Below are 26,983 nucleotides of genomic sequence, written 5' to 3'. Positions count from 1 at the left end.
CAACAAATGTTTCCTTATGCCTTTATTCGACCAATGAAATGTCACTAGTGCCTAGTCTGCTCTTTTGCTTTTAGTGCAGTGTATTTTCTGTGGGTCAGGATAAGTTATGAATAAGCTGTAACAAGATCTAGTCAGCACATAGCATGAATACGACATCCAGTTATTCTCTGAAGTCTTGAAAAGGAGGTTTCAAATATTTGTAGTGTCAGAGATTTAGTTATGAGGCATGAAAGATAATGATAGGGGCAAGGTCAAACCAGAATGTGGTTTCCAAATAAAGTGAGAGTATGACAATGGGACAATGCTTCAAATTGTGTAAAAGACAAATTTGGAACTGATGCAAAGAAATCTTCCTCTCACAAAGCACAATCAACACAGCAGTAAAAGCAGAAATCCTGCAACCCAGTTAGAAGTCAAATGGATGATACAATGAGGCATGGAGGGTGTTTCTGGGTGATGAATTAAGGTGACCTAAAATGATTTTGACAATAACAGAAATACTTGGTATTAAAATGGCACCAGTAATGTCATGAAATTGCTCAATGATTTCTTAGGAATGTCATCAAATGACGTTTGACACAGAAGAACAAATGAGTTATTAGGGTAGAGTACAAAAATTTTGTCAAAGACATAGGTTTAAATGAACTTTTTAAGGGAAACAAAAAAGGCAAATTTATTTTAATGCCATTTCAGAGCTTAGATCTTTAGTAGCTCATGAAATTTCTGTAAGTACAATGGTTTAAATTGTATTTCTCAACAAGTTAGAATTCTAGGAATACAGGTATCTCTGAGCATTGTGGAGTTAGAAGAGAATACAGTGCTGGAATAAAACAATGGTAAGATTTGAAAACAAAAATGAGAAGTTTAAGAACAAAGAGTTCTTTCCACAGGAACCAATGCGGAACAGGGAGTGATGAGTGAAGAGCAAGTCATGTTGCAGGCAGAAGAGTTTTGATAATTCTTGGTTTATGGAGAGGGAGAAATGGGAGCCTCTCCTGTTTGAGGCAGTCAGGTCTAGATGGAACAATGGTATGGATGAGGGTTTCAGCATTAGTTGAAATAGGTTGAGTCAGATGATGTTGTGAATATGTACATCTTGGTGATTGTATGGACATACGGAGGACGTTTATCTTGGAACCAAATTTGACATAAAGCATTATAATCTGATTCAGATGCAGAGTCTAGATTAGTGTGGTGCTGGAAAAGCACAGCAGGTCAGGCAGCACCTGAGGAGCAGGAAAATGGACCTGCTGTGCTTTTCCAGCACCACTCTAATCTGCAGTCCTTGTTTTTATTTAGCTGATTCAGATGCAGGCAGTTGCCAAGAAGAGAATTGGAGTCAGTGGCTAAAGAAAGAATTGCGCAGTAACCAAACAGTGGCTTTGGCCTTCTCAATATGTAATTGGAGAACATTTCAACTCATTCAGTAATGCATATTGGACAAGGAAAATGTTCAGATCAGGAACTGTGCTAGGATCAAGCAAAATCTTTAGGTCCACGTGGGTGTTGGTATACTGGAAAGGATTTGGATTATGCCATTGAGGATCAGCTTGTACAGAGGAACAAGAAGAGGTCCAGAATAATCTCCTTTTTGTGGTAACCAAGTTAGTGTGGGAGCAGGAAGATAAACTCTTGCAGGCAATTCTCTGGCTCTGAACATATAATAATGACAAATACATTAAGCCTTACGGCACACCAAATCTGCTTCTCCATTTAATTATAGCCGATATGTTTCTTAACCGCATTCTCCTGCTTTCTCCCTGTAACCCTTGATCCCTTTACTCATCAAGGACCTATCTAACTCTCTTAAATACACTGAAAAGCTTTTCCTACACAGCCCTCTTCAGCAATGAGTTCCACAGATCAGCCATTTCTGGCTGAGGAAATTCCTTTTCATATCAGTTCGAAAGGGCCGTCCCTTCACTCTGAAGCTGTGCCCTCAGGTCCTAGTTCTCCTACTGGTGGAAACATCTTCTCCACATCTACTCTATTCAGGTCTTTCAGTATTCGGTAAATTTCAGTCAGATTCTGTGCCCCACCTCCACTCCCCTAATCCAGGGTGCTCACTGCTCCTCATATGACAAGCTCTTCATCCCTCAATCATTTTTGTAAACTTCCTCTGGATCTCTCCAATGTCAGCACATCCTGCCTGAGATATGAGGCACAAAACAGCTCACCAATATTCAAATATGGTCTGGCCAGAACATTATACAACTTCAGTACATCTCTGCTCTTGTATTCTAGATCTCTTGAAATTATTGCTAATATTGCATTTGCTTTCCTAACTGATAATTGAAACTGCATGTTAATCTTAAGAGAATCCTAAGTCCCTTTATGCTTTAGATTTCTATGCCTTCTTCCTGTTTAGAAAATTGTCTATGCCTCTCTTATTCCTACCAAAGTATATCTAAAGTGAACAGTTGTTACCCCACTGCTGCCCCCTGAAGAATTCCACCCATCATCTGTGGACATATAATCTGAACATTGGCAATTGTACCAAATGCATTCTTTAATGATCATCATGTTAAGTAGCTGCTAACTATGCCTCAGTGGGCTGGGCATGCTCATTACATTTTGAGTGCCTTGTCCTGATGCTGTTTTGTTACATGCCCTTGATTCCTTAAAATGCCATCCACTTCTGACTATTCAGTGCAATTTCTCATGATGTTTAATCACTTGCCTTGGTCTTTGGTTTCTGCATGGTTCTCCTGATTGATTTATGATAACACATGTTTAGTATACAGTTATAAAAAGTGACGAATTTCTTAATCTGTGTATGAGGCTGTTTGGGCCATATTGCAATTGCCAATTGTGCCAATGGTAGGTAAAATACACAGAGCCTGTAGGCACTGTATATAAGATTATAAGATGTAGGAGAAGAAGTAAGTGATTCAGCCAACCAAATCTGCTCTACCATTCCATAGGATTGTGGTTGACTGCAACATTCTTAACTCCATTTTCCTGCCTTTTGCTCAACTCTTGATTTCACTATTAATTAAGCATCTGATTAATCCCAGCTCTGAAAATACTTAACGACCCAACTTTTACAACCCTCTGCAGTAAAGAATCCCAGAGTTTGATTACTCTCTAAGAAAAGGAATTCTTCCTTATCTCTGTCTTACTTGGGTGACTCCTTCCCTGAGGTTATGTTCTCTTGTCTTCTCTCAAAGGTTGGAAACAACCTCTTTGTCAAGCCCCTGTAAGAAAATGGTATGTTTCACTAAGTTGGCTCTCATTCTTTGAAGCTCCAATGAGTACTGGCTGAACCATCTCAATATCCCTCTATGTCCAGATTAACCAAGTGAATGTTCCATGGGTTGCTTCCAATGCCAGTATCTTTCCTTAGATAATGGACCCAAACTATTCATTGTATTCCGGCTGTGGTGTAACTTGAGCCTTCTATAGTCTTTTAAAGACCTCCTTACTTTTACACCCAATTCCCTTTGAAGTAAAGGCACACGTTTCATTTGCCTGCTTTATTATCTACTGAACTTGGATGGTAGCTTTTTGTGAGTTTTTTAACCTGAACTCCCAAACCCCTTGGTGGTACAGTTTTCTGCAGTTCTTTTTCCATTAAATAAAATTCAACTCCTCTATTTGTCTGACAAAGTGCATAATCTCTTATTTCCCCACATAATATTTTATTTACCAATGTTTTGCCTGCTCACTTAACCTCACTCATCTGCACAACTTCTTTTTTCAACAATGTTTGTGGCATGGGCAAACATGGTGATTGTACATTTACTTTCCTCATCCAAGTCATTAATGCATATTGTAATAATTTTGGTCCCAATACTGATTCCTGTGACATCTTCCAATGGTTATTGGTTACAATCCTGAAAGTACCTCTTATTTCAACTCTGTTTTCTTTTTGTTTGCCAATCCTCTATTCATATTCATGAACTACTCCCTAGATATAGGATCTTGTCCATTATTACTATGGCTTCATGTTTGTGTTTTCTGTATATTGTATTTTCAGCCCTTCCACCAATGATGGTACTATGGCTTTGAGAAGTGTATTTTCTCCATTTCTTTTGAGGGAGAGGTTTTCACCCAAAAATGTAGAGTTGTTTCTTCCAAGCCAATGAAGTAAATAGCTTGTGAGGCCCTTTTTTTTATTTGAAGTTAGAACAGTAGAAGCAGCATGAATGGGTGGAGTCAGGTTCCATCAGAACCAGCGTTTTAATTTGGCTTTCAATTGTTGGGGTTTGAACTTAGCTGCGGAAGCTGTTACACATCTCTTTGCCACAACAAAAATCTGGAGTTTGCTCTCTCCATACCAGAATTTTCTCTTGGTGTTTTATTTTCTCCTTACTGGAGAAACATCGCATTTGAGACCATCTATTTTATTGAATATGCCATTGCCATGGGTGTTTATGGGATGTTACTACACTGGAACTGTTGCTGTTTAGTAGTTAAATAACCTATTATTCTATTTAGTTTTTGAATAGAAGTAAAATTATACTAATTCTTCTTTATTTTATATGTATTTTAACTGGGTGTAAGATAAGTTGTGTTATGTTTAAAGCCGAGTAACATAACCAATCGACTACATCCGAAACATAGCTCTTTACACATGCCTTGAAATAAGGTAACAGTAATGGTCCAGGCTATCTCCTTGATACATTTGAATGGGTTTGATTTAGTCCATAACATACCTTCTAACTTCAAGGGCATACAACCTAATTATGCAGTCGATAATTATTTATCTCCTAGTGTATTCAATAAATTATACAATAGATGCTGAAAACTTAAAATCTTGCTTCCTGATGTGCACTGAACAAAACCACACACAATACTCCAGACAGGATATGACTAAGGCTTTGTGCAACTGAAATATCAGGTGTGGGTATGATTGACTTCCAAATAATATTGGTTAATTCACTTTTGAGATTCTTAAGTTGATTTTGACATAATGAGTTTACAAGAAAAGATTGTTCAAAAAGAATGGACAAAGTTAAAGGTCACACAACACTAGGTATACTCCAGCAGGTTTATGTGCTTCCAAATAAACCTGTTGGAGTCCAACTTAGTGTTATGTAAGTTTTAACTTTGTCCACCCTAGTCCAACACTGACTCATCCACGTCAAAAATAATGGGTTTGACTTGAACTGGAAAGGAATTAGTATCTTAGTGGGGTGATTTGCTATTCAATTAAGGGAGACTTGTTACTGCTAGAGAGGGGGTGTGGAGAAATTCTATGTAGCAGTGCAAATTGAAAGATTCATGAGGGAAGGTTCTGAATGTGAAAAATGTAAAACATTAGAAAAGAAAGACAAGGAAATAACTCTGAATGAACTTGCATTTAGTTCAATGCAAGGGGTCTTACAGGTAAGACTGATGAACTCAGGGCATGTTTAGGAACATGGGATTGGGACATCATAGCTATTACAGAAACTTGGCTGAGGATACGACAGGATTGGCAGCTCAATGCTCAGGGTTTAAAATGAAACAGGAAGAAGGGGGAGTGGCGTTTTTGATTAAAGACAACATTACTGCTATAACTGATGAAGAGATTTCTAAACATTTTCCAGTGAGAAAATAGGAGTAGAAATTAGAAATAAAAAAGGAAAGATCATGAGGTTGTACTATAGGCACCTCAATTGTCAGAGAAGTTGAGAAACAAACGTAGAAAAAGCTCAGATATATGTAAAGCATAATGTTGTTGTAATGTAGGATTTTAATTTTCCAAACTTTGACTGGGGATACCATAGTGTTAAAGGTTTGAATAGTGAAGAATTTGTCAAATGTGTTCAAGAAAACTTTCCTTATCAAAACATATGTTAGGTATCGACAGCAGGGATCACGTGAATCCCTAGAAGAGTATAAAGGCAGCGGGAGTATACTTAAGAGGGTAATCAAGAGGGCAAAAGGGGACATGAGATAGCTTTGGCAAATAGGGTTAAGGAGAATCTAAAGGGATTCTACAAATACATGAAAGACAAGATTAACAAGGAAGAGAATAGGGCCCCTTAAAGATCAGCAAGACCACCTATATGTAGACCTACAGGAGAGGGGGAGATCCTAAATGAGCGTTTTGCATCAGTGTTTACTGTGGAGAAGGATATGGAAGATAGAGAACACGGGGATATAAATAGCAACATCTTCAAAATGTCAGTATTACAGAGGAGGAGATGCTGGATGTCTTAAAACACAAAGTTGGTTATATCACTAGGACCTGATCAGGTGTACCCTAAAACTCTGTGGGAAACTAGGGAAGTGACTGCTGGGCCCCTTGCTGAAATATTTATATCATCAATAGTCACAAGTGAGATGCCAGAAGACTGGAGGTTGGCTATTGTGGTGCCACTATTTATGAAAGGTGGTAAGGAAAAACCAGGGAACTATGAGCCTGACATCAGTGGTGAGCAAGTTGCTGGATGGAATCCTGAGGGAAGGGATTTATATGTATTTGGAAAGGCAAGGACCGATTAGGGACAGTCAACATGGCTTTGCACATGGGAAATCATGTCTCACTAACTTGATTGAGTTTTTGAAGAACTAACAAAGAAGATTGAGGGCAGAGCAGTGGATGTGATCTATATGGTCTTCAGTAAGGGGTTTGACAAGGTTCCGCATGGTAGACTGGCTAACAAGGCTAGATCATATGGAATACAGGGAGAAACAGCTATTTGGATAAAGAACTGACTTGAAGATAGGTGACCCAGAAAAGTGGTAGAGAGTTGCTTTTCACACTGGAGGCCTGTGACCAGCAGTGTTCTACAAGGATCAGTGCTGGGTCCACTACTTTTTGTCATTTATATAAATGATTTGGATGTGAACATAGGAGGTATGGTTAGTAAGTTTGCAGATGACACCAATTTAGGAGGTGTAGTGGACAGCAAAGAAGATTATCCGAGATTAGAAAGAGCTCTTGATCAATCTGGTCAATGGGCTGAAGAATGGGCGGATGGAGTTTAATTTAGATAAATGTGAGGTGCTACATTTTGCAAAGGCAAATCAGGGCAGGATTTAAACACTTAATGGTAAGGTCCTAGGGAGTGTTGCTGAACAAAGAGACCTTGGAGTGCGGGTTCATAGTTCCTTGAAAGTGGAGTTGCAATTAGTTAGGATAGTGAAGAAGGCGTTTGGTCTGTTTGCCTTTATTGGTCAATGCATTGAGTATAGGAGTTGGGAAGTCATGTTGCAGCTGTACAGGACATTGGTTAAACCACTTTTGGAATACTGTATGCAATTCTGGTCTCTCTGCTATAGGAAGGATGGTGTGAAACTTGAAAGGGTTCAGAAAAGATTTATAAGGATGTTGCCAGGGTTGGAGGGTTTGAGCTATATGGAGAGGACGCATAGTCTGGGGTTATTTTCCCTGGAGCATTGGAGGCTGAGTGGTGACCTTATAGAGGTTTATAAAATCATGAGGGGCATGGATAAGGTAAATAGCAAAAGTCTTTTCCTCAGGGTGGGGGAGTCTAAAGTTAGAGGGCATAAGGTTAAAGTGGATGGGAAAGATTTAAAACGGACCTAAGGGACAATTCTTTTCATGTAGAGGGTAGTAAACTTTTGGAATGAGCTGCCAGAGGAAGTGATGGATGCTGGTACAATTACAACATTTAAAAGGCATCTGGATGTGTATATGAATAGAAGGAGTGATATGTGCCAAATACTAGCAAATGGGACTAGATTAATTTAGGATATCCGAAGTCATGGATGAATTTGACTGAAGGGTCTATTTCCATGCTGTACAGCTCTATGACTCTATAATATGTGGATGTTCCTACTGGAGATGCAGCAAAGCATGATCTTCTTTTGGACAATAAGGCAGGGCAGGCGCTGAAGTGAAAGTGAATGCTTTGTGTCTAGCGATCATAATTCTATTAGTTTCAAAATGATTATGGAAGAGGATAAGCTTTTTATATAAGTTAGTTTTTAATTGAAGTAAAGCAAATTTTAATGGTATGAGACAAGTTTTAAAGATTGATGGGAGTTGACTGTTCGCAGGTAAAAGGATGTCTGACAAGTGGGAGGCATTCAAACGTGTGATAACAAAAGCTCAGGCATTTCTTTTCTTTGTTCATTCATGGATCAGGGTATCATTGGCTAGGCAGCATTTATTGCCCATCCCTAATTGCCAAGGGAGGCAGTTGAGTCAATCACATTGCTGTGGGTCTGGAGTGACCTGTCGGCCAGACCAGGTAAGGATGGCAGTTTCCTTCCCTAAGTGAACCAGATGAATTTTTCCAACAATCAACAATGGTTTCATTAATTCTGTTTTTAAAAAAATGAATTCAAATTTCACTCCCTGCTATGGCAGGATTGAAACCCAGGTCCCCAGAACATTATCTGGGAGTAGTCCAGCAATAATACTACTCAGCCATCACCTCTCCATTAGATCCAGTACATAATAAAGATAACAGCAAGGTGTCAATGAAAGACCTGAACACTGTCAGTTATTCAGGGAGATAGTTAAATATTATCTGTGACTGTCACAAAGCCCTGAATGCTTAAACAGCTTTCTCAGTGGTACCTCTATTAACAGCCATGTTGTGCTTTTTAACGTTACAATTAGCTGTCAGTCAACTGAAATGTCAGTGCACAATAGAACATGAGTATGAGTAATACATCCAGTCTGTTCCAGTAAGGTTATTGAGGGAATTGTTCAGTTTAAAGCTTTATAATTACAATCATTTTCCAAAGCTTTGTTTACAAAATTCACCTCAAATGAATCCAGGAATCAGTGCTATTATCAATGCAAAGTAGGTTTGTTTTCATGAAAGTTGCGTAATTTCATGGAAATGTAAACTTTGCCTTTACCAATGGTGTTTCATAGTTATTTCTTGGAATTTGTGGTGTGTATCGAAACCCTCTTGAATGGAAAAAATCCCAAAGATGCATTGTGTTCAATGGATTCTGAAAATAAAATCAAAGATACAACTCTATACATGATCAGTAAAACAATGAAAATATTTTCACTGGTTTATTTGCCTTTTCCATTATTGGAACTTGATGAGAAATAATTTTTAGTTCATTGTAAGTTTGTAAATTTTTAAGAATATAAGAACACAACAATGCTCAAGTGAAAGTTATTCAGCAAAAGGCAATTTCTTTTGTATACCAGTTATAATGTGTCTTTTTGCATCAGGTTTACTCAGTTTATATAACCTTCTGAAAGAAAATAGAAGGCATCACTTTATCTCTAAAGTTCCAAAAGGCAATTGAGTTTCTATCTTATAGATGTAAGCAGGGCAAATGATGAATACCATGGATCAATAATGTACAAGTTTGTCACAAATATGTAATTCCTTTTAACTCCCCTAACATTTGACATACGCAACTTATTCCACTCCTTTTGGGCAGCACATTAAGATTTTCGCTGTATTAATGGTGCAAAATAGGACCAGATTTTCCATTAAGTGGGAATCTCATCTAGGTAATTTATTCTTAGAAAAGAAGGGAACTCCACATGTTTGAAAGTGTCTTCTGCTAAGGTCTCACTCAGAAGTGTGACAACTCTTTTGTAGCATTGAACCATCAGGGGAAGGCAATTCACTCTCCTTCTTCACAGCAATCAGCTGTCATAACATCCAAATTAAAGGTACTGTCAAGGGGTAAGTACATCAGAAAGTGGGATAGCAGGATGCCAGCTGAGTAGGGAGTAGGGTGCCAGGTTAGAAGGGTGCCAAATGGATAGGGTGTCAGTAGGAGAAGGGTTAATGTGTAACTGGTGGGGCACCACTTGAAGTGGAAGTAGGATGCAAGGTGGCAAGAAGACAGGTAAGTATTTAGGTAATGGTAGGTCATGCTGTGATGAAGATTTTGGGTTCAGTGATGGGTGGGGAGGGTAGGTTTCGTATCTGGTGGTTCAGGTATCACAGTGGGGCATATTGGGTTAGTACAGCAATGGAGAACGGATGGTCAGAACTGGTCGCAGCGATATCACGATGGGGCGGTTCAACAGTCCAAGTCCAACAATGGGTGGGAAGGAGAAAGTGAGGATTGGTCTGGTTGCTGTGGCATTGGAGAAGGGGATTGAGGTGAGTGGTTGGGTCTAGAGAAGATCCCGAGGATTGGGTTTGACAGCGGCAGGAGTGGGATTGGGGCAGCATTGTCAGCTCCAAGAGATGGGTTTCAGGTACCAGACAAAAGAATCAGGTCCTGAGGTGGATAAGTTGTGGGAATTGAGTCTGGGGGGAGTGATGTCAGGTCAGAGTCTGGGAGTGTAAGGGGTCTGGGTGTTGAGTAAGGTGAGTATGGGGTCTGTTTGATAGTCTACCTCCTGAGTAACTATATATTTAATAGTCTAACTCTGCCTGATTAACTATTTTGTTTAATTTCAAAAGAATAGTCTGAAGTCTCTGATTTATATAGCAACTTTCATAAGGTTTCACATATCGAATGGCACACCAGAAATTCAATTTCCAAAGTAATCCCTTGTGATGGGATTTCTGAAAGGTCCCTATGCACAACTCTGATCTACACCTGCATAATGACTGTGTGGCAAGTGGAAAATCTGCTTGATGGAGCAAATTATTGTTACATAACATGCTTAACTTGCATCTTTAGATTAAGTGTAGCACTCTAGAGCCAGCAGTCTAAGATTCAGCTCTCAATCCAGTTGCATCATTCATTTTCCTTTTAACTAATAGTACTTTGCAAAAAACATTGTATTTGGAGAAATATCACAAGAGACACTTTGGAATCAATTTGGAGAATGTGTTGGAACATTCCAGCTAAAGATATTAGCAGATAAAAAAGAACAGAGCAGAATTTGAGGTGGACAGGGGATATGTGGTAACTTTTTATTTCTGGAGGTGTGGTGCTGGAAAAACACAGCAGATAAGGCAGCATCTGAGGAGCAGGAGAATTGACGTTTTGGGCATAAGCCCCTTATCAGGAATTATGAAGAAGGGCTTATGCCCGAAATGTCGATTCTCCTGCTCCTTGGGTGCTGCCTGACCTGCTGTGCTTTTCCAGCACCACACTCTCGACTCTGATCTCAACATTTACAGACCTTACTTTCTCCAACTTTTTATTTCTGTCCACTCCAGTTTTTCTTTCACAATTACTGTTTGCACTTCTATTTTTTGTCATTTCTGAACCAATTGTAAATATTGGCTATAAGGAACAATCTTTATTTTTCTCTTTGCCTTTTTGTTGCTGCTACACTGATAAACTAGAATCTGTTGACAAAAGTGCTTTAGTGGTGGTGGGTTGGACACATCCTGTACTTGCTCAACACATTTGTACAACAGACGATGGTGTAAACATCAAAATCCTGTCTGATTGAACTTGTTTTTTGAATGCTTATGGCTATGCAGACACTGTTTAACAATTGAAATGCAGTTTTTTTTTATTAATCATTTGAAATTTGTGGCAAGATTGGTGAGGTCAATATTTATTGCTCTGCTCTAACTGTTTAAAGTTAGCTCCAATAATCATCTTTTCATGTTACTTTGCAAAATATATCTTGATCTCTGTATCTCTTGTACTGTTTATTAAGTCTCTATTTAATGGTATAAACAATTGTTGTAGACGCAGGTTTTGCTGAAGCACAAGGTCTCAGAACCTACATGCATAGATTTCAATATCTCTAAGGATTTGTTGTATTTTTGTGTTGATGGGAATTAAGATAAAGGATGAGCAAGGATAGATTCTTTTTCCATCTTGGCCACTTTTTTATTTTGTACTGTACAGAATGGTCAATTGCATCATCAAACACACAAGCCAGGCATAACATGTTAGGTACAAAGCAGAGTTGCTTCTAAACTCTTTGGACAAAACGTTCCTCATGAGATTCCTGTAGACCAGATGAAAATCGATATTTCCCCTGCATTAACTTCATCATCAATTATTTCATGGATTACGTGCACAGCAAAAATACAATGATTGCACTTCAACAAATGATCCCAGCTTGAGATATGTACCAAGAAAACTTTCCAGACTTACAATGGTCAACTGTGGCCTCCGAGGTTATCAACTGATGTCAATTTATGTTGCTCATGCATGATCCTTAGAAACTGAAGTTAAGCTATAGGTAGAATTTTCCTTTCCTTGGTGTGGCACGAGCAATGATAAGGAAGATGGGAACATTTGGTGAGAACGAAAAATCAGGTTCTCAACATTGTGAAACCATTCCTGATTTCTCCAACAGGCCTTCAGTGACTTTAGAATTTTGCCATTGAGCAGTGACTACTTTATTTCCATGCATTCACTTCTCATTAAAGCCCCGACTTGTCTTATCGATATGCCTCTTTCAATTGTCCTCTCCATCACCAAATAACCATATGGTTCAGACTTCAAACAGATAAAATAGCAAGTGCATGGTGGCTACAGCTCACCAAATATTTTTCCTGGCCATCATCTCACATACCTGCACAGGATGGTTTTGCACTCATGTAGATTCTTGCTTTGGATGGCTCTTAGCTTGCGCCTTCATTCATGTCACTGATTACTTGGAGGCTGCCAGCCAAGGACACATTGCTTTCTTAGCACATAAGGTCTTTGGAACTCTGTTACAGGCTGGTAGCCTTTCTGACTTGCTTTTCGTTTTAACACAGGTGGAGAGGCAGGCACTTGTGGCACTTGAGACAACCGAACATTCAAGAGGCTGGATATGTCTTTGTGCAGCTCCGTGTTGCATCAATGTCATACTTGTCCTATGTTCCAGCAGTTTACTCATATTGCATGTGCTTCAAGTAAATGATGATAACATAAGAAAGCTAGTGGGGTAAAGGGGAACTACAGACAGTTATGACCATTACCACAGTCAGTCAAGAGACTTGTTCTAGTCCAGCAGGTTTGCTGTGGTCAGTCTTGGCCTTGAAGTCTGGGGATTGGGTCACAGTCAGTTCTGCAGGTCAAGTGCAACTGGTATGGGGATTGCATGTAGGTCAGTTGGGCTGCTGATCAGATATCAGTCTAGGAGGTGGGGCCAATCTTTCCTGCAGTGACACAAAGAGAGGCTTGTGTATTTTGGAAGTAGATGGAAGAGTGATTAATGGTGATACATGAGCAGGAGAGATGGTGAGGTGAACTCAGTGACTAAGTATGAACACAAGGTAGAAAGGGTTTGAAGTTTTGGAGGATGACATGGACATGATGTGAATTACATTGACAGTATTGCCCACAAGTCTTGATGAGATGCATTTGTTGTGGCAGAGCTAGCGGATGTGCTGGCCCTGTAAGTGTGAAATAGCAGAGAGAAGATAAGGGAACATTCCCTTGTGGAATTTTGAAGATTACTGACCTACTCTAGGCAATGTTGGGGCCACTTCAGTACTGATGTGAGGTTCTATTTGCATCCAGAGTGGGCTCCTGTTGAAGTCAGGTAAATAAAGGACTACTCACCTTTCCACCAACCTATCCACCAACACCCCCTGTTACAAAGTAGAAGTGAGCTTTCCTTACCTCTGAGCCAGGTGAATGTTGACACTTTAGCACCACAGTGTGAGGGCTAATTCCTGGCCTGCAGAGTCAGAAGTTGTGTGTGGCTAAGCTTTAAATATGATGCCTGAGGCTACATGCTGTCAGTGGTGAGCACTTCCACCTCTCCAGATGTGAGATTCCCAAAACAGGCTCTTGAGTATAACATGAATGAGCATAGAGGTGAAGAGTGGAGAGTTCCATGAGAAAGGCTGTGGCAGAGCATTGTCCATACTTTGCAATTTTTTTTATGAGACATGTAAATGATATAATCACTGTATCACCTTATGTGACTTGACTGAGACTCTATTTTCCTGGGGTCACTTAAAACTGAGAGAAGTGTGCTACAGTTTGTAACTGAGTTGCTCAGTACTAGCTCTGGCATGCCAGTGCCTGTGATGATAACATACCTCTAGATGCCAAGTGCTGAAATAAGCATCTATTGAATCTTTCAGCACTTTGTGATTCATGTCTGGTTCTTATGTTATGGTAACTAATATAAATAACACCACATCAGGTGTTTAATTCCCTGCTGAAGGTTAAAAAAGTCCATCATTAGCAGGTTGTGCCTTCACAATCTATCAGCATTAAGAGCAAATTACAACAGATGCTGGAGTCTGTACTGAAAACAGTGTGATCATGTTCCCCAATTCTCTCTTTTCATCCCATCAACCTCCACATTCAAAGGATCATCCTCACCAAACACCAAACACTCCCCCGTCTGCATTTCCATCTGTCCACCATGTACAAGGCACAAGTCAGGAGTGTGGTGGAATACTCCCCACTTGCCTGGATGAGTGCAACCCCAACAACACTCAAGAATCTTGGCACCATCCAGGACAAAGCAGCCCACTTGATTGGCACTGGATCCACAAGCATCCACTCCCTCCACCAATGCTCAGAAGCAGTAGTGTGTACTATCTACAAGATGCACTGCAGAAATTCACCAAAGATCCTCAAACAGCACCTTCCAAATCCACCACCACACCCATCTGGAACAACAAGGACAGCAGATCTAAGGGAACAGCACCTGCTTCAAGTTCCCCTCCAAACCACTTACTTTCCTGACTTGGAAATATATCACCATTCCTTCACTGTGACTGGGTCGAAATCCTGGAATTATCTTCCCAATGGCATTGTGGGTCAACTCACAGCAGGTAGACTACAGCAGTTCAAGAAGGCAGCTCACCACCACCTTCTCAAGGGTAACTAGGGATGGGCAATCAATGCTGGCCAGCCAGCAATACCCCCCTCCAACAAGCAAACTGTTGGAATTAACTGTGAATTCTGTTTTTAAACTCACAGTTCCCACATCTCCAATTTCATCTCACAAAACACTTTTAATGATAATGACAAATTCTGTCTTAACAAGATGAATTTTAGGGACAGGTGATTTAATTTTGTTTTTGATCTGGCTTTCAATGAGCAGAAAATTGAGTTTACATTGTCCCTACCTCCAGAAAGAATGATAATGGAATCCAAGCCTTGGGAGAACTGAGCTTTAGAAATGCATCTTATCAATTGAAGATGAAGCTTTCTTGTTAATAAGAAACATAAAGGCCTAGAAATTAGTCTGGATCAGTTTTTGGATTCAGGGATTGTGATTGGCCATATTTCTCTCATATTTCCATGATTACAATATGTAGCCAAACATGGCTGTAGCTGGTTAGTTACGTATTCAATGGGGCTGGGGAGTAGGGAGGTCCTAGCAGTTTATGAAGCTATTCAATTTCCACCTCCTAATCAGAGTCTATCCCTCTTTTAAAAAATCTGTTCTGACTGAAAGGAATGCAAATTGTCTCTAATTTGCAATACAGCAGCAGCGCAGATAGAAGGTTCTTCTTTATGAATTAGGCACTAGTAGTTTTATTCATGGAATTCAACAGGAAGAGGGAGGTCATGGGTCAGTGGTGGACTAGAAGGCTTGCCATCTGAAGGGGACAGCTACAAGTGTTCAGGGAGGTCAATGTATACAGTCTCAGCCCAAGAACCTGGCAGCATTGTCACAAGAGTGATCATGGGTAACTAATGCATCTTGACATGATCTACTCAACTAACCAACAGTATCTCATACTGCTCAATGGAACGTTGATCCACATCACTCGCACAGCAACAGCCCCTGATGCTCAGGCATTACATTCAGATATTCTGCCTTCTCCTCGCACACGTTTTCAATGGTATTAGCCTCAGAGTCACTGTTCACTGCCTTCACATGCCTCCAAATATGCAACTGTCACAAGATTATTACGAAAACACAGTACAGCACACCGACGCATATCCTACTCTCTCTTTTGCAGGACAAAATAGATGAACAAAAATTGTGGGGATAAGGGCAGTTGATTGCCCTGTCCATTCCAGATGAAATTTCCTGGATCTCGTTGTGAAACAGTTAATTACATTTCAAGACACCAAGAACATTGAAGATGGCAATATGTTCCTGCCTTGAGTATATTCCCAACCCTCTCTGTGCTATCTGCTTTGAAGTGGAAGTGGTGATATGTACAGGAGCAGGTCAATCAGCTCCTTAAGCATCCTCTGCCATTTAACTATATCACCATTGATCTGTTATATTATTGCCACTTTCCTGTGCTATCCTTGTAACCGTTGATAGTTGCAAGATAGAAATCAAATATTTCTAAATGTCAAAGATACAGTGTGGTAGAGAATTCCAAAGAAATTCCTAATCTCAGCCCGAAATGAACTATTCTTATTCTGAAATTGTCTCCTTATTCTAGATTACAACACCCCTAATATGTTCCATACCTCTAGCCATGGGAAACAACCTGTATCTCCCCTATCAAATCCTGTATACTTCAATGAGATAACCACCCATTTTTCTAAATGCCAGTGAATACAAGCCCAGTCTCCTCAGACTCTCATTGGACAGTCCTACGGATCAGTTTGATGAACGTTTGTTCTGTCATGTTGACAAATGTTTCCATCCCTTGGTAAGGAGATCAAAACACAATACTCAGGATACAGTCACTCCAAAGCTCTATACAAGCCTTTTTTATTCCTTTTCTTAAATTCTCTTTGCAATTCGGCCAATATACCATCTCCCTTCCTAATTCCTTGCAACACCTGCATATTAGTTTTCCATGACTTACAAACAAGGACTCTTGCTATTATATCTGCATTATTGTTTCTCTTACCAAAATGGATAACTTCTAATTTTTTTTTCACATTTTATTCTGTAATTTTCTTGCTTACTCTTCTAGCCTGTCAAAATCCCTTGAAGCTTGTATACAACTTTCTCAAAATCACATTCCAACCTAGTTTTGTGTCATCAACAAACCTGGAAATATTTTGTTTGGCATTAAATCTCTGAAAACCCAATTATATCACATCCACTGTTTTCCTATTAATTTATTATGCTTGTTATATCCTCAAAAACCTCTAACAGGTTTGTCAAGCAAGATTTTCCTTTCATAAATCCATGCTGACACTGTTGAGTCCTACCATAAGTGTCCAGTTTTGACATGCTCTTTAATAGAATCAAACATATTTCCTATTGATCTCCAGCTAATAAGTCTGTAGTTATGTGTTTTCTGTCTTCTCCTTTCTCAAATAGTGGTACAGTATTACAGTTATTGTCTTCCAACTTGTTGGAATTGTTCCAGAATTAATAAAACCTGTATGATAACCAGCAGCACATCCATTATTTATAAACCACGTCTTCCAACATTGTAGGGTGTAGATCATCAGGTCCAAGGTATTTATTAACTTGCAGTCCCATTCAGTAAGTTTTAATGTATTAAGCTTTAAAGTATTAGATTTCTCCTAGAAGCAACATTTCAAATACAATTTTATTGAAAAGTGCTGGTAGTACATTTATAGAGCTATCATAACTTTAAAGTACATTTAATATCGGTGATGCTGATTGAAACGCTCATTGAATGTCATGGCTAAGAACTGATTGCTTCTATTTCAGATGAAAGACCTAACACATGCCTTGAATCTTGCAATATTTACTTGATGCATTTTCCACAGGTTACTACTCATTCAATAAGCGTTGTTCATTTCTCTCTATTCTTCATTAGCTTTGTGTCATGGGTAGATATTACTTCAGACTAGTTCTGAAGGATATGCACCAGGTCCAAATTGTTAGCTGTCTGACTGTCTCTGTGTGTCTCTGTCTGTCTCAATGTCCCAGACATTGACCTGTAAATCGTTTAACTTTTACCTTTTTTGGACTTCCTTCTAATTCATGATCACTGTGTTATGTGTGTTACATTATTATTTATTTTTGAGTTTAGTAACTAAAATTTCACTGTTTTGTTACCTCAACAAAGCCTGGTTAAATTGGTTCTTTTTAAAATATAAATACATTCGGTCTGGAAGGAAAGAACAATGAGAAAGAAGTCATGTTTGCATTAAGCCTGTTGTGCCAACTGAGTGTGTAGGTTAACAAAGAAGGGAAAAAATGAGTGAAGCAAGTTCATCACTCTTCACCCAGGAGTTTAACAATTTAGGGTATCCTTTTTGGAATTGTAATTACTTAGGGAAAACTTCCCTGGGCTCCGGTTATAACAAGGTAGCATGAATTTAAGTTTCAAATTATCAGTCCAAGTCTGAATACAATGGAGGTCTTCCCGCATATATATGCTTCTGTATCTGAGAGGTCGTGAATGGTGTTGAACATTATACAATCATCAACGAGCATTCCCACTTCTGACATCATGATGGAAGGTAGCTATCATTCTGATGCCAGTAGACTTAACAATAGCATCTGGCATCATTCTTAATGTAGCTTGATATTGTCAAGCTGGGTGAATGTGTGATTATTTTCAGATGCATAAAGGAAAGTTTTGCAGTCATATAGTGCTTTTTAATCTCTACTGGAGTTCTCAAAGCACTTTACAACTGATTAAGTACTTTTGAACTGTAACCACAATTCTAATGTACCAAAATGTCAGCCAATGAGATCCCACAGCTCTCAAGAATAATAGTGTGCTTATTCCCAGAAAACTGATTTATGTGCTCGCGTTGAAGGATCAATATTGGCCAGGATACTAGACAGAATTCTTGCTCTTCTTTGAAGTAATGCCACGGGATATTCTAAATGCACCCAAGTAGCCTCACGTTTAAAATTTCATTCAAAAAACAGCTTTTTTTGACATTGCAGTAATCTCATGGAACAAACTATTTGATAATTTTGCTAAAGTTCTCGAGTGGAATTTTTCACTGAGATGCAAATGCTACAAACTGAGCCATGACTTTCAGAAATACATTGTCACCCTGCTCAGTATGCTGTTCACCTCACTGTCTTGAATTTGCAGCCCTCTTGAACTGTAATGGGTTTCTGGTGCTTGCGCTTCATCTGGTTGAGGACCCGGATGCTGGATACTCCTTCCTCAGCCGAAATCCTCTTCTATTGCATGCCATTTTTTCCTGCGCAAGGAGAGGGTGAGAATTAGTAAGTGCCAATTGAAGTATCCATGAATGGGGTTTTTAATGCAGAAGAAGAAACTGCACACAGAACTGGGAATGGTTCAGCAGAAAGCATGTTGCTGGAAAGTGAAGTGAGAAAAGTCAGAACAGAGTGCTGGCAGTGAATCATAAGAGAACACAATCACTCTGATTCCAAACACATTCACACACTTCTTGTCTGCTTGGAGTTGGTGATGAAGACTGTTATGTAAGGGAAGAAGAGAAAGTCTGTTGGCATGATAACGATGTGAAGAAGTATGGTCACCCCTTCTGTTTGCATTGAAGTGGTTACTACATTAAATTCAGGTCTGAGGAGTGATAACACCAAAACTCTCAAGCTTAGCAGGCAGTCACTAGTACTTGTATTTATGTAGGCTTTTGGAATTTTCTTCCATGTTGGAGAAAAAAACCTATTTCCTTGCCCTGATCGCCTCAACAAAAACTGACCAGGAAGTTGTCAATGAGGCTGGAAGTTTTGAAATTAATCTTAGGGGGAAAAAAAAATCAGCTCTTCAGCAATCTGGAAGAAGGAAAAGCAACCTCCCTCTAAGATCTGTAAATAGTCTTTGGATGAATTCATCAGTCATTCCACTCTGAAGATAGGTAAATGAGCTTTTCTTGAGACCTGGGAGTGGATTTTGTGCTTGTCCTACCCCACTCTCAGTTCTTCACCAATCCCAGAGTCACCCCCAGTTAAAATGTCCATTATATGGCTGAGGAAAGCCATCAGCTCATTTGAGCTAATCCATCAAGTAGGATCCTCCAGATCCTCCAACTTTCTTTTTGCACAATATATCCAAGACTCTCCCCAGATGTCATGATATCAAGACAAACACAATTTCCAATTCCATCAGCATACAATCATTGCTTAGGCACATGCATTAGAATCATGATAGATGCATAGCCAAAGATCTTCTGTACAGTGAGCTGACCTCCAGGTTCCATATCTACACTGCAAGTAACTGCAAGTGAGATATGAAAGTGATGGACATTGACACTGCTGACTAGAAGGATAGTGGAAGAGGTAAATAGAAACAAAAGCTGGATGAGAAGGGGGCTGAGAGAAGATAGAGGTCAACAGATTTCTGCATGTTCTCAGCCCACTGTAATCCCTTGCTGCAAATGAGACTCAGGCAGCCAAGCCAAGGTGTGGGAGTCTTGAATAACCCAGTCAATGCATAATACAGAGTTAACCACCACAATACCAATTATAGTTTTACAGGATGGAAAAGTGTTGCCACTGCCAATTAAACGTCCTTTACTGAATCCCAATAAATGTTATGATTGACTTTTATGGAGCCCCCCCCTCCCCCATCCCCTTTAATTACAGGTACAGGGAAAGCAGTAAAGTCATAAAAACCCGTCACAATTCCTTCAAACCCAAGTGCTCCAGGTTCATAAATATTAACACATTCCCATAAAGAATTGGCACGTGAAATGTCTGATGAATTCATACGGCAGGAAGTGAATGTATAAACTCATGCCCATTAATTTCATAATTACTGCGTTTCCCACCCTGACCTACTTTAGATAATAATGGATGTAAGTACTTTTCCCTTCGATACTATTACATCCTTACCTTTTTCCAAACACTTTTTTTCTGTATGAACATGTGATCATTCAATGCAATCATTTGCTGATCATACTCTTCAATGGCTTTTATCTAACCTGTATACCACAGGCAATCAAATACTCACCAATCTTAAACTTACTGAATAAGTATTGGTTAGAAAATGGCTTAGTGTTATTATTGCTAGACTGTTAATCCAGAGACCCGGATAGTGCCCTAGGAAGACCCAGGTTTGAAATCCGCCATGATGGGTGGTGGAATTTGAATTCAATGAAAATAACTGTGGAATTAAGAATGTATTGACGACCATGAAACCATTATTGATGGTTGCAAAACCCATCTGCTCTTAACTGAATCCCAGTTCCAAGCCTCCAACCCAGTACTGCCCTCCGGACCTGTCCATCACTCCTCACCCCCTCTCCCCAACCAAACTGTCACCTTCTCCCTCACCTTTATCCACCTATCGCTTTCTTAGCTATTTCCCCTCCCCCAATTCCATTCCCATCCCATTTACTCTCAGCCCTGACCCACAAGCCTTATTACTGATGAAGGGCTTATGCCCGAAACGTTGATTCTCCTGCTCCTTGGATGCTGCCTGACTTGCTGTGTTTTTCCAGCAACACACTCTCGACTCTGATCTCCAGCATCTGCAGAGCTCACTGACTCTTAAGTGCTCTCTGGGCAAATAGGGATGGGCAATAATGCTGGGCTAGCCTGCAATGCCCTCACTTTAATGAATTTTTTTTTAAAAACCTGAGCTCTCACTGCCTTGTGTGGTAGGAAATCCCAAAATTCACAACCCTCCGAGTTAAAAAAAATACTCAATCTCAGACCTAAGTGGCATACCTCTTTATTTTTAAATTGTAGCCACTAGATGCACAACTGTCAACCCAGAGGAGCATTCTGCCTGCATGTATCCTGCCTATCCCTTCTAAGTATTTTCTATGATTCGGAGATGCCGGTGTTGGACTGGGGTGTACAAAGTTAAAAATCACACAACACCAGGTTATAATCCAACAGGTTTAATTGGAAGCACACTAGCTTTCGGAGCGACGCTCCTTCATCAGGTGATCATCTGATGAAGGAGCGTTGCTCCGAAAGCTAGTGTGCTTCCAATTAAACCTGTTGGACTATAACCTGGTGTTATGTGATTTTTAATTAAGTATTTTCTAAGTATCAATGAGATCACCTTAGATTTTATAAACTGTAGAGAATATTGGCCCAGTTTGCCAAATCTATCTTTAGAGTACAGTCTTACTATCTTGAGAACAAATCTGATGAACCTTTGCACTCTCTCTATGGCAATAATAGTTTTCCTGAGATAAGGGGATCAAAACAGTAGCATTATTCCGGGTGTAGTCTAACTCAACTGCCTTAAAATTAAATACTTTATCACTGGTTTGCTAAAATCCGCTTGTAAAGTAAAAGCTGATATTCTATTAACCTTCTGAATAACTTGCTACATTTTCACGTTAGCCTTGGTAACTTATCAACTAGGACACCTAAGTATAGATGTATACTTTCCAACTTCTTGCCATTAAAGAAATATTCTGCACATCTCTTCCTCCTATGGCTGTTTTAGACAGTATGTAATAGTACAGACAGGATGGTGAGACTTCTTGTTCAAATTTAAGCACTTTCAGACCGTGGATACCACAATGATCCAGGTGCTGATTTCAGACCAGGGTGGGAGAGTTTGAAATGGTGCACAGTTGGGAATTACATATGGTGCTTGCTGTATGAACACTGGAAGGTTCCAATATTAGTCAGATTTTGCAAGATAGCGGGACATAGGCATCATGGAGGCAGAGTGCAGTGTTAATGAGGTGAGCAACATAAAATGGCATAAGCAAAGTTGCTAGAACTCACAAAAAAAAACCCTCCATGAGCTTCCCTGAAATTAACACCTGGCTGATTTTTGGGGAAATTCAGTCCATTGTCTATCACACCAATGTAGCTTGCATACTATTGCAATAGTAGCAATAAACTACATCCTATTTAAGACACAAGCCACCTTTTGATAAACAACATGTGTTTTTTATCTGCTACGCTAACCCAGGCAGGCCCTATAGACTCAGGAAGGAGGATGGTAGCAGCAAACATACCAGATATCATTTTCAGCAAGGTGAAGTATGCTGAGAATCCATCATACAATAGCCATAAAACAGTCCAAACCACTAGAAAAATGTGTCTCAATCTTATAAAGTAGCATATAAGAATCCCTGTAATATAGTGTCCATCACTTGACCTGTAACACCTATGGTTTGTGGATAGTTTGAAGAACAGGTTGAGGCAGCTGATGCTGGCACTTTTAGTGGCCCTCTAGTTGCTATAACTAAGAGATCATCACCTATTTCTGACAGGCATACTGACTGTTTAAAACTGGAATGGATCAGATCAGACTCCCAGACTGGTACATTTTCCTTTTGCCTCAACCTTCCTGGCAATGTTCCATTTACAGGCTGGTTGTGACATGAAAATCAACTCAATGAATTTTCAAGTGAAAAATAACAGGGCATGGAATTTTGTAGCTTGCTTTATTTCTCAATGAGTGATCCAGAAATTTAGAAAACATAATCACAATGCCAAAAGTGTATATTTAAACATTGTTCCAGTAGCTTCTACTAGTTAGACATGAATAATTAAAGTAACCAACAGCATACTAAACCTCAAAACTCCACCTATGTATCATGATCCTAGCCTGCTTCTGTTAAGTTTGGGTAAAAGTGGCAATTTCAAATAAAAACAACATGTTTATTCTTGATATTCTGATTTCAGGCATGAAAGGGTGAATAAAAACCACATTGTTTCACGAAAAATACAATTCTATTTTGGATCAGTTCGGAAACAGTCTTGTAATTCATGTACTGTTTAATACGGCTGATTTTTCTTGCAGACTATTAAAACTGAATTAAAACTTAAGCTTCCAGTAACTGTCTCAAATTACCATCACAATGCTGTTTCTTTTTTGACACTTTAATCCAGCTTTTATATAAAACAAGTTGAGGCTGAACAATGACTAAGAACCTTAGGAAAGTAGACAAATTGCTGGAACATTGCATCAAATAAGTTCACACCCTTGCTTCCGTATGACGAACTCACAGGCAAGATATTATCAGTCCCTTTAGTATTGAAACTTTTTCAGCGAGTTACCTGAACTATTTACTGCTGCAATGTACCTGGGCTTTTCACTTCCAACTTCTCTTTTGAAATCAATGAAGACATGTGGTTCAGTTCCGGTAAGTTTTTTTACATTCTTCTGCAGTTGAATGAAGTTGAAGTGGAAGGCAGATGCAAAATGTTTTTCCTGCTGACAATCTAGCAAGTTTCTGTATGCTTTGAGAGAAAAGAATAATGAAAGAAAACTGATCACTTGGCCAGTTCTAGACAGGGAAAAAGAAATCCCGACTCATACATGAAAATTGTTTCATCAGGTTTTTAAATGGTCTCAAAGAGCTTTCAAAATGTTGCTAAGTTTAGTGTAGCAGCTAATTCAATCCTGAAAAATGAAAGTGCGGAAAGTTACTTGTCCTGGTGGGGAGGGTTGTTTGATATGATAACCTCAGAAGACTTTAATTTCAAACTTAAATTGTGGTATATCTAATCCGTGACTAATCTAATCAGTCACTAAGCACATTCAGGCAGAAGTTTTACGATACCAGGTTATAGTCCAGTTTGAAATCACAAACAGGGTTAAGGAAAATCCCAAAGCCTTTTATTCATATATAAGAAGCAAGAGGGTAACTAGAGAAAGGATTGGCGCACTCGAGGACAAGGGAGGAAAGTTATGCGTGGAGTCAGAGAAAATGGGTGGGATTCTTAATGAGTACTTTGAATCAGTATTTACCCAGTAGAGGGACTTGACAGATGTTGCAGTTAAGGATAGATCTTTGATTACTCTAGGTCATTTTGACAAAAGGAGGAAGGAAGTGTTGGGTATTCTAAAAGGCATTAAAGTGGACAAGTCCAGGTCTGGATGGGATCTATCCCAGGCTACTGAGGGAAGCGAGAGAGGAAATAGCTGGGTCCTTAACAGATATTTTTGCAGCATCCTTGAACACAGTTGTGGTCTCGGAGGACTGGAGAATTGCTGTTTAAGAAGGGTAGCATGTATAATCCAAGTAATTATTGACTGATGAGCATGACAGCAGTGGTAGGGAAGCTGCTGGAGACGATACTGAGGGATAGGATCTATTCCGATTTGGAGGAAAATGAGCTTATCAGTGATAGGCAAATGGTTTCATGCAGGGAAGGTCATGTCTTACAACTTAATAGATTCCTTTTGAGGAAGTGAAAAAGTTGGTTGATGAGGGAAAGGCTGTAGATGTCATTTACATGGTTTTCAGTAAGACTGGGCAACAGGAGACAGAGTAGCAGTGGAAGAGAGTTTCTCAAATTGGAGAACTGTGACCTGTGGTGTTCCATAGGGATCTGTGTTAGAACCACTGTTGTTTGTGATGTACCCTAAATGATCTGGAGGGAGGTATAAGTGGTCTGATTACCAAGCTTGCAGATGACACTATGATTGGTGGAGTAGCAGATAATGAAGGGACTTTGAGAGAGTATAGGAGAATTGGGCAGATAAATGGCAGATGGAGTTCAATCCAGGCAAATGCAAGGTGATGCATTTTGGAAGATCCAATTCAAGAGTGAATTATACGGTAAATGAAAAAGCCCTGGAGAAAATTGATGTACAGAGAGACCTATGTGTTCAGGTCCATTGTACCCTGAAGGTGGCAACATGGTTCAGTAGAGTGCTCAAGAAGGCTTTCCTTTATTGGATGGGATATTGAGTACAAGAGTTGGCAGGTCATGATACCGTTGTATAAGACTTCGGTTCAGCCACAATTGAAATACCGCATACGGTTCTGGTCGCCAAATTACCAGAAAGTTGTGGATGCTTTGGAGATGGTGCAGAGGAGGTTCACCAGGATGTTGCCTGGTATGGAGGGCACTAGCTATGAAGAGAGGTTGAGTAGATTAGGATTATTTTCATTAGAAAGACAGAGGTTGAGGAAGAACCTGATTGAGGTCTACATAATCATGAGGGATATAGATAGGGAGGATAGCAAGAAGCTTTTTTCCAGAGTAGGGGACTCAATTACTAGGGGTCACATGTTCAATGTGAGAGGGGAAAAGTTTAAGGGAGATATACATGGAAAGTTCTTTACACAGAGGGTGGTGGGTGCCTGGAACATGTTGCCAATGAAGGTGGTAGAGGCGGGCATGATAGCATCATTTAAGAGGAGAAAGTGAGGACTGCAGACGCTGGAGATCAGAGCTGAAAATGTGTTGCTGGAAAAGCGCAGCAGGTCAGGCAGCATAAGCCCTTCTTCCCGAAACATCGATTCTCCTGCTCCTTGGATGCTGCCTGACCTGCTGCGCTTTTCCAGCAACATATTTTCAGCAGCATCATTTAAGATACATGAGTGGGCAGGGGGAAAAGGGATACAGATTCTTAGAAAATAGGTGAAAGATTTAGATAGAGGATATGGATCGGTGCAGGCCTGAAGGGCCAAAGGGCCTATTCCTGTGCTGGAATTTTCTTTGTTCTTCGTACACGTGCATAGTACTTGACACTGTTCCGGCTTTCTCGAAACCAGCTCTGTATGTACACTCTTGTTAATATCTGTCAGCCAGATTAACAGCCCCAGTCAAGGAACTCCTATTCAGAGGTCCACCTGACTGAACTCATTACCATCACTGCACTACCACAGCAGCAAAATTACAAAATTAACATGTATGATCTATCAATCCATATTTCACTCTGGAGTATGACTTGAATTCTTTATTTCTTGAATTATTCCGGCCACAATTATCACAAAAAATATGCATTGCTCATGAAGCTGTTGATATACATGGTGTAATTACCATAATCCTAAGATTTTAACTTGCCTCCTCAATTTTTCAAAGGGTTTAGAATAACTAGCTGAACCCAGGAAAGTGTCAAACCATTCTATTCAATTCTTGTTTGAATGTCTGAAAAGTGAATGTGGTTATCTGTTAATATACCTGTTTATGTTTAACCCAATTATCTATATTTCATTGGTGTTCACCAATATATGTGGAAATCAGCAGTGATGGTGGAAATAATGTACTTTGGAATAACTGCCTAAAGAAGCTATATTTTAAAAGTTGATTTCATGTTCAGTATTAATTGACATGATATGTCTTTATTTTATATAGTAATAGAATTTTGTTTTAAAACACAAGAGTAAAGTATGTGCTAAGTACTCTTCATTTTTGCAGTTTAATGCTCAATAAAGTTATTTACAACTTATTTATAGGAGAACTAAAATAAAGGAAATAAGAGCATGTGAAACAAGACTAGTAGTTAACATGAAGAATGCCTGACAGTCTTTCATATGCAAAGAAATGGTAAAAATATAGACAGCAAAAAGGAGGGTCAGATTAGACACTTATATTGTCTAGAGGAAGTGGAGCTGAAAATGTGTTTCTGGAAAAGCGCAGCAGGTCAGGCAGCATCCAAGGAGCAGGAGAATTGACGTTTCGGGCATAAGCCCTTCTTCAGGAATGAGGAAAGTGTGTCCAGCAGGCTAAGATAAAAGGTAGGGAGGAGGGACTTGGGGGAGGGGCTTTGGAAAT

At 39.5% G+C, this 26,983-nt stretch overlaps 1 protein-coding gene across 3 annotated transcripts in view; it reads left to right on the top strand.

Annotated features, from left to right (window-relative positions):
• The window catches only part of arhgap36 (Rho GTPase activating protein 36), a 215,479-nt gene that overhangs the window by 18,896 nt on the left and 169,600 nt on the right, over positions 1-26,983 (top strand). For 2 of the 3 annotated variants that reach the window (XM_043704712.1, XM_043704709.1), the window contains exon 1: positions 23,489-23,616. The exons of the other annotated variant lie outside the window; for it this stretch is intronic. In XM_043704712.1, coding sequence (XP_043560647.1) covers positions 23,551-23,616 — 66 coding nt within the window. In that variant the 5' untranslated portion in view covers positions 23,489-23,550. Of the gene's footprint in view, positions 1-23,488; positions 23,617-26,983 lie in introns of those variants that run through there. 3 annotated transcript variants of the gene reach the window in all.

This window comes from Chiloscyllium plagiosum, chromosome 15 (genome assembly GCF_004010195.1).
Source record: "Chiloscyllium plagiosum isolate BGI_BamShark_2017 chromosome 15, ASM401019v2, whole genome shotgun sequence".
In the NCBI taxonomy this organism is placed as follows: domain Eukaryota; kingdom Metazoa; phylum Chordata; class Chondrichthyes; order Orectolobiformes; family Hemiscylliidae; genus Chiloscyllium; species Chiloscyllium plagiosum.
The sequence above is the reverse complement of the archived record's forward strand: the minus strand, read 5'-3'. Positions and strand labels throughout refer to the sequence as shown.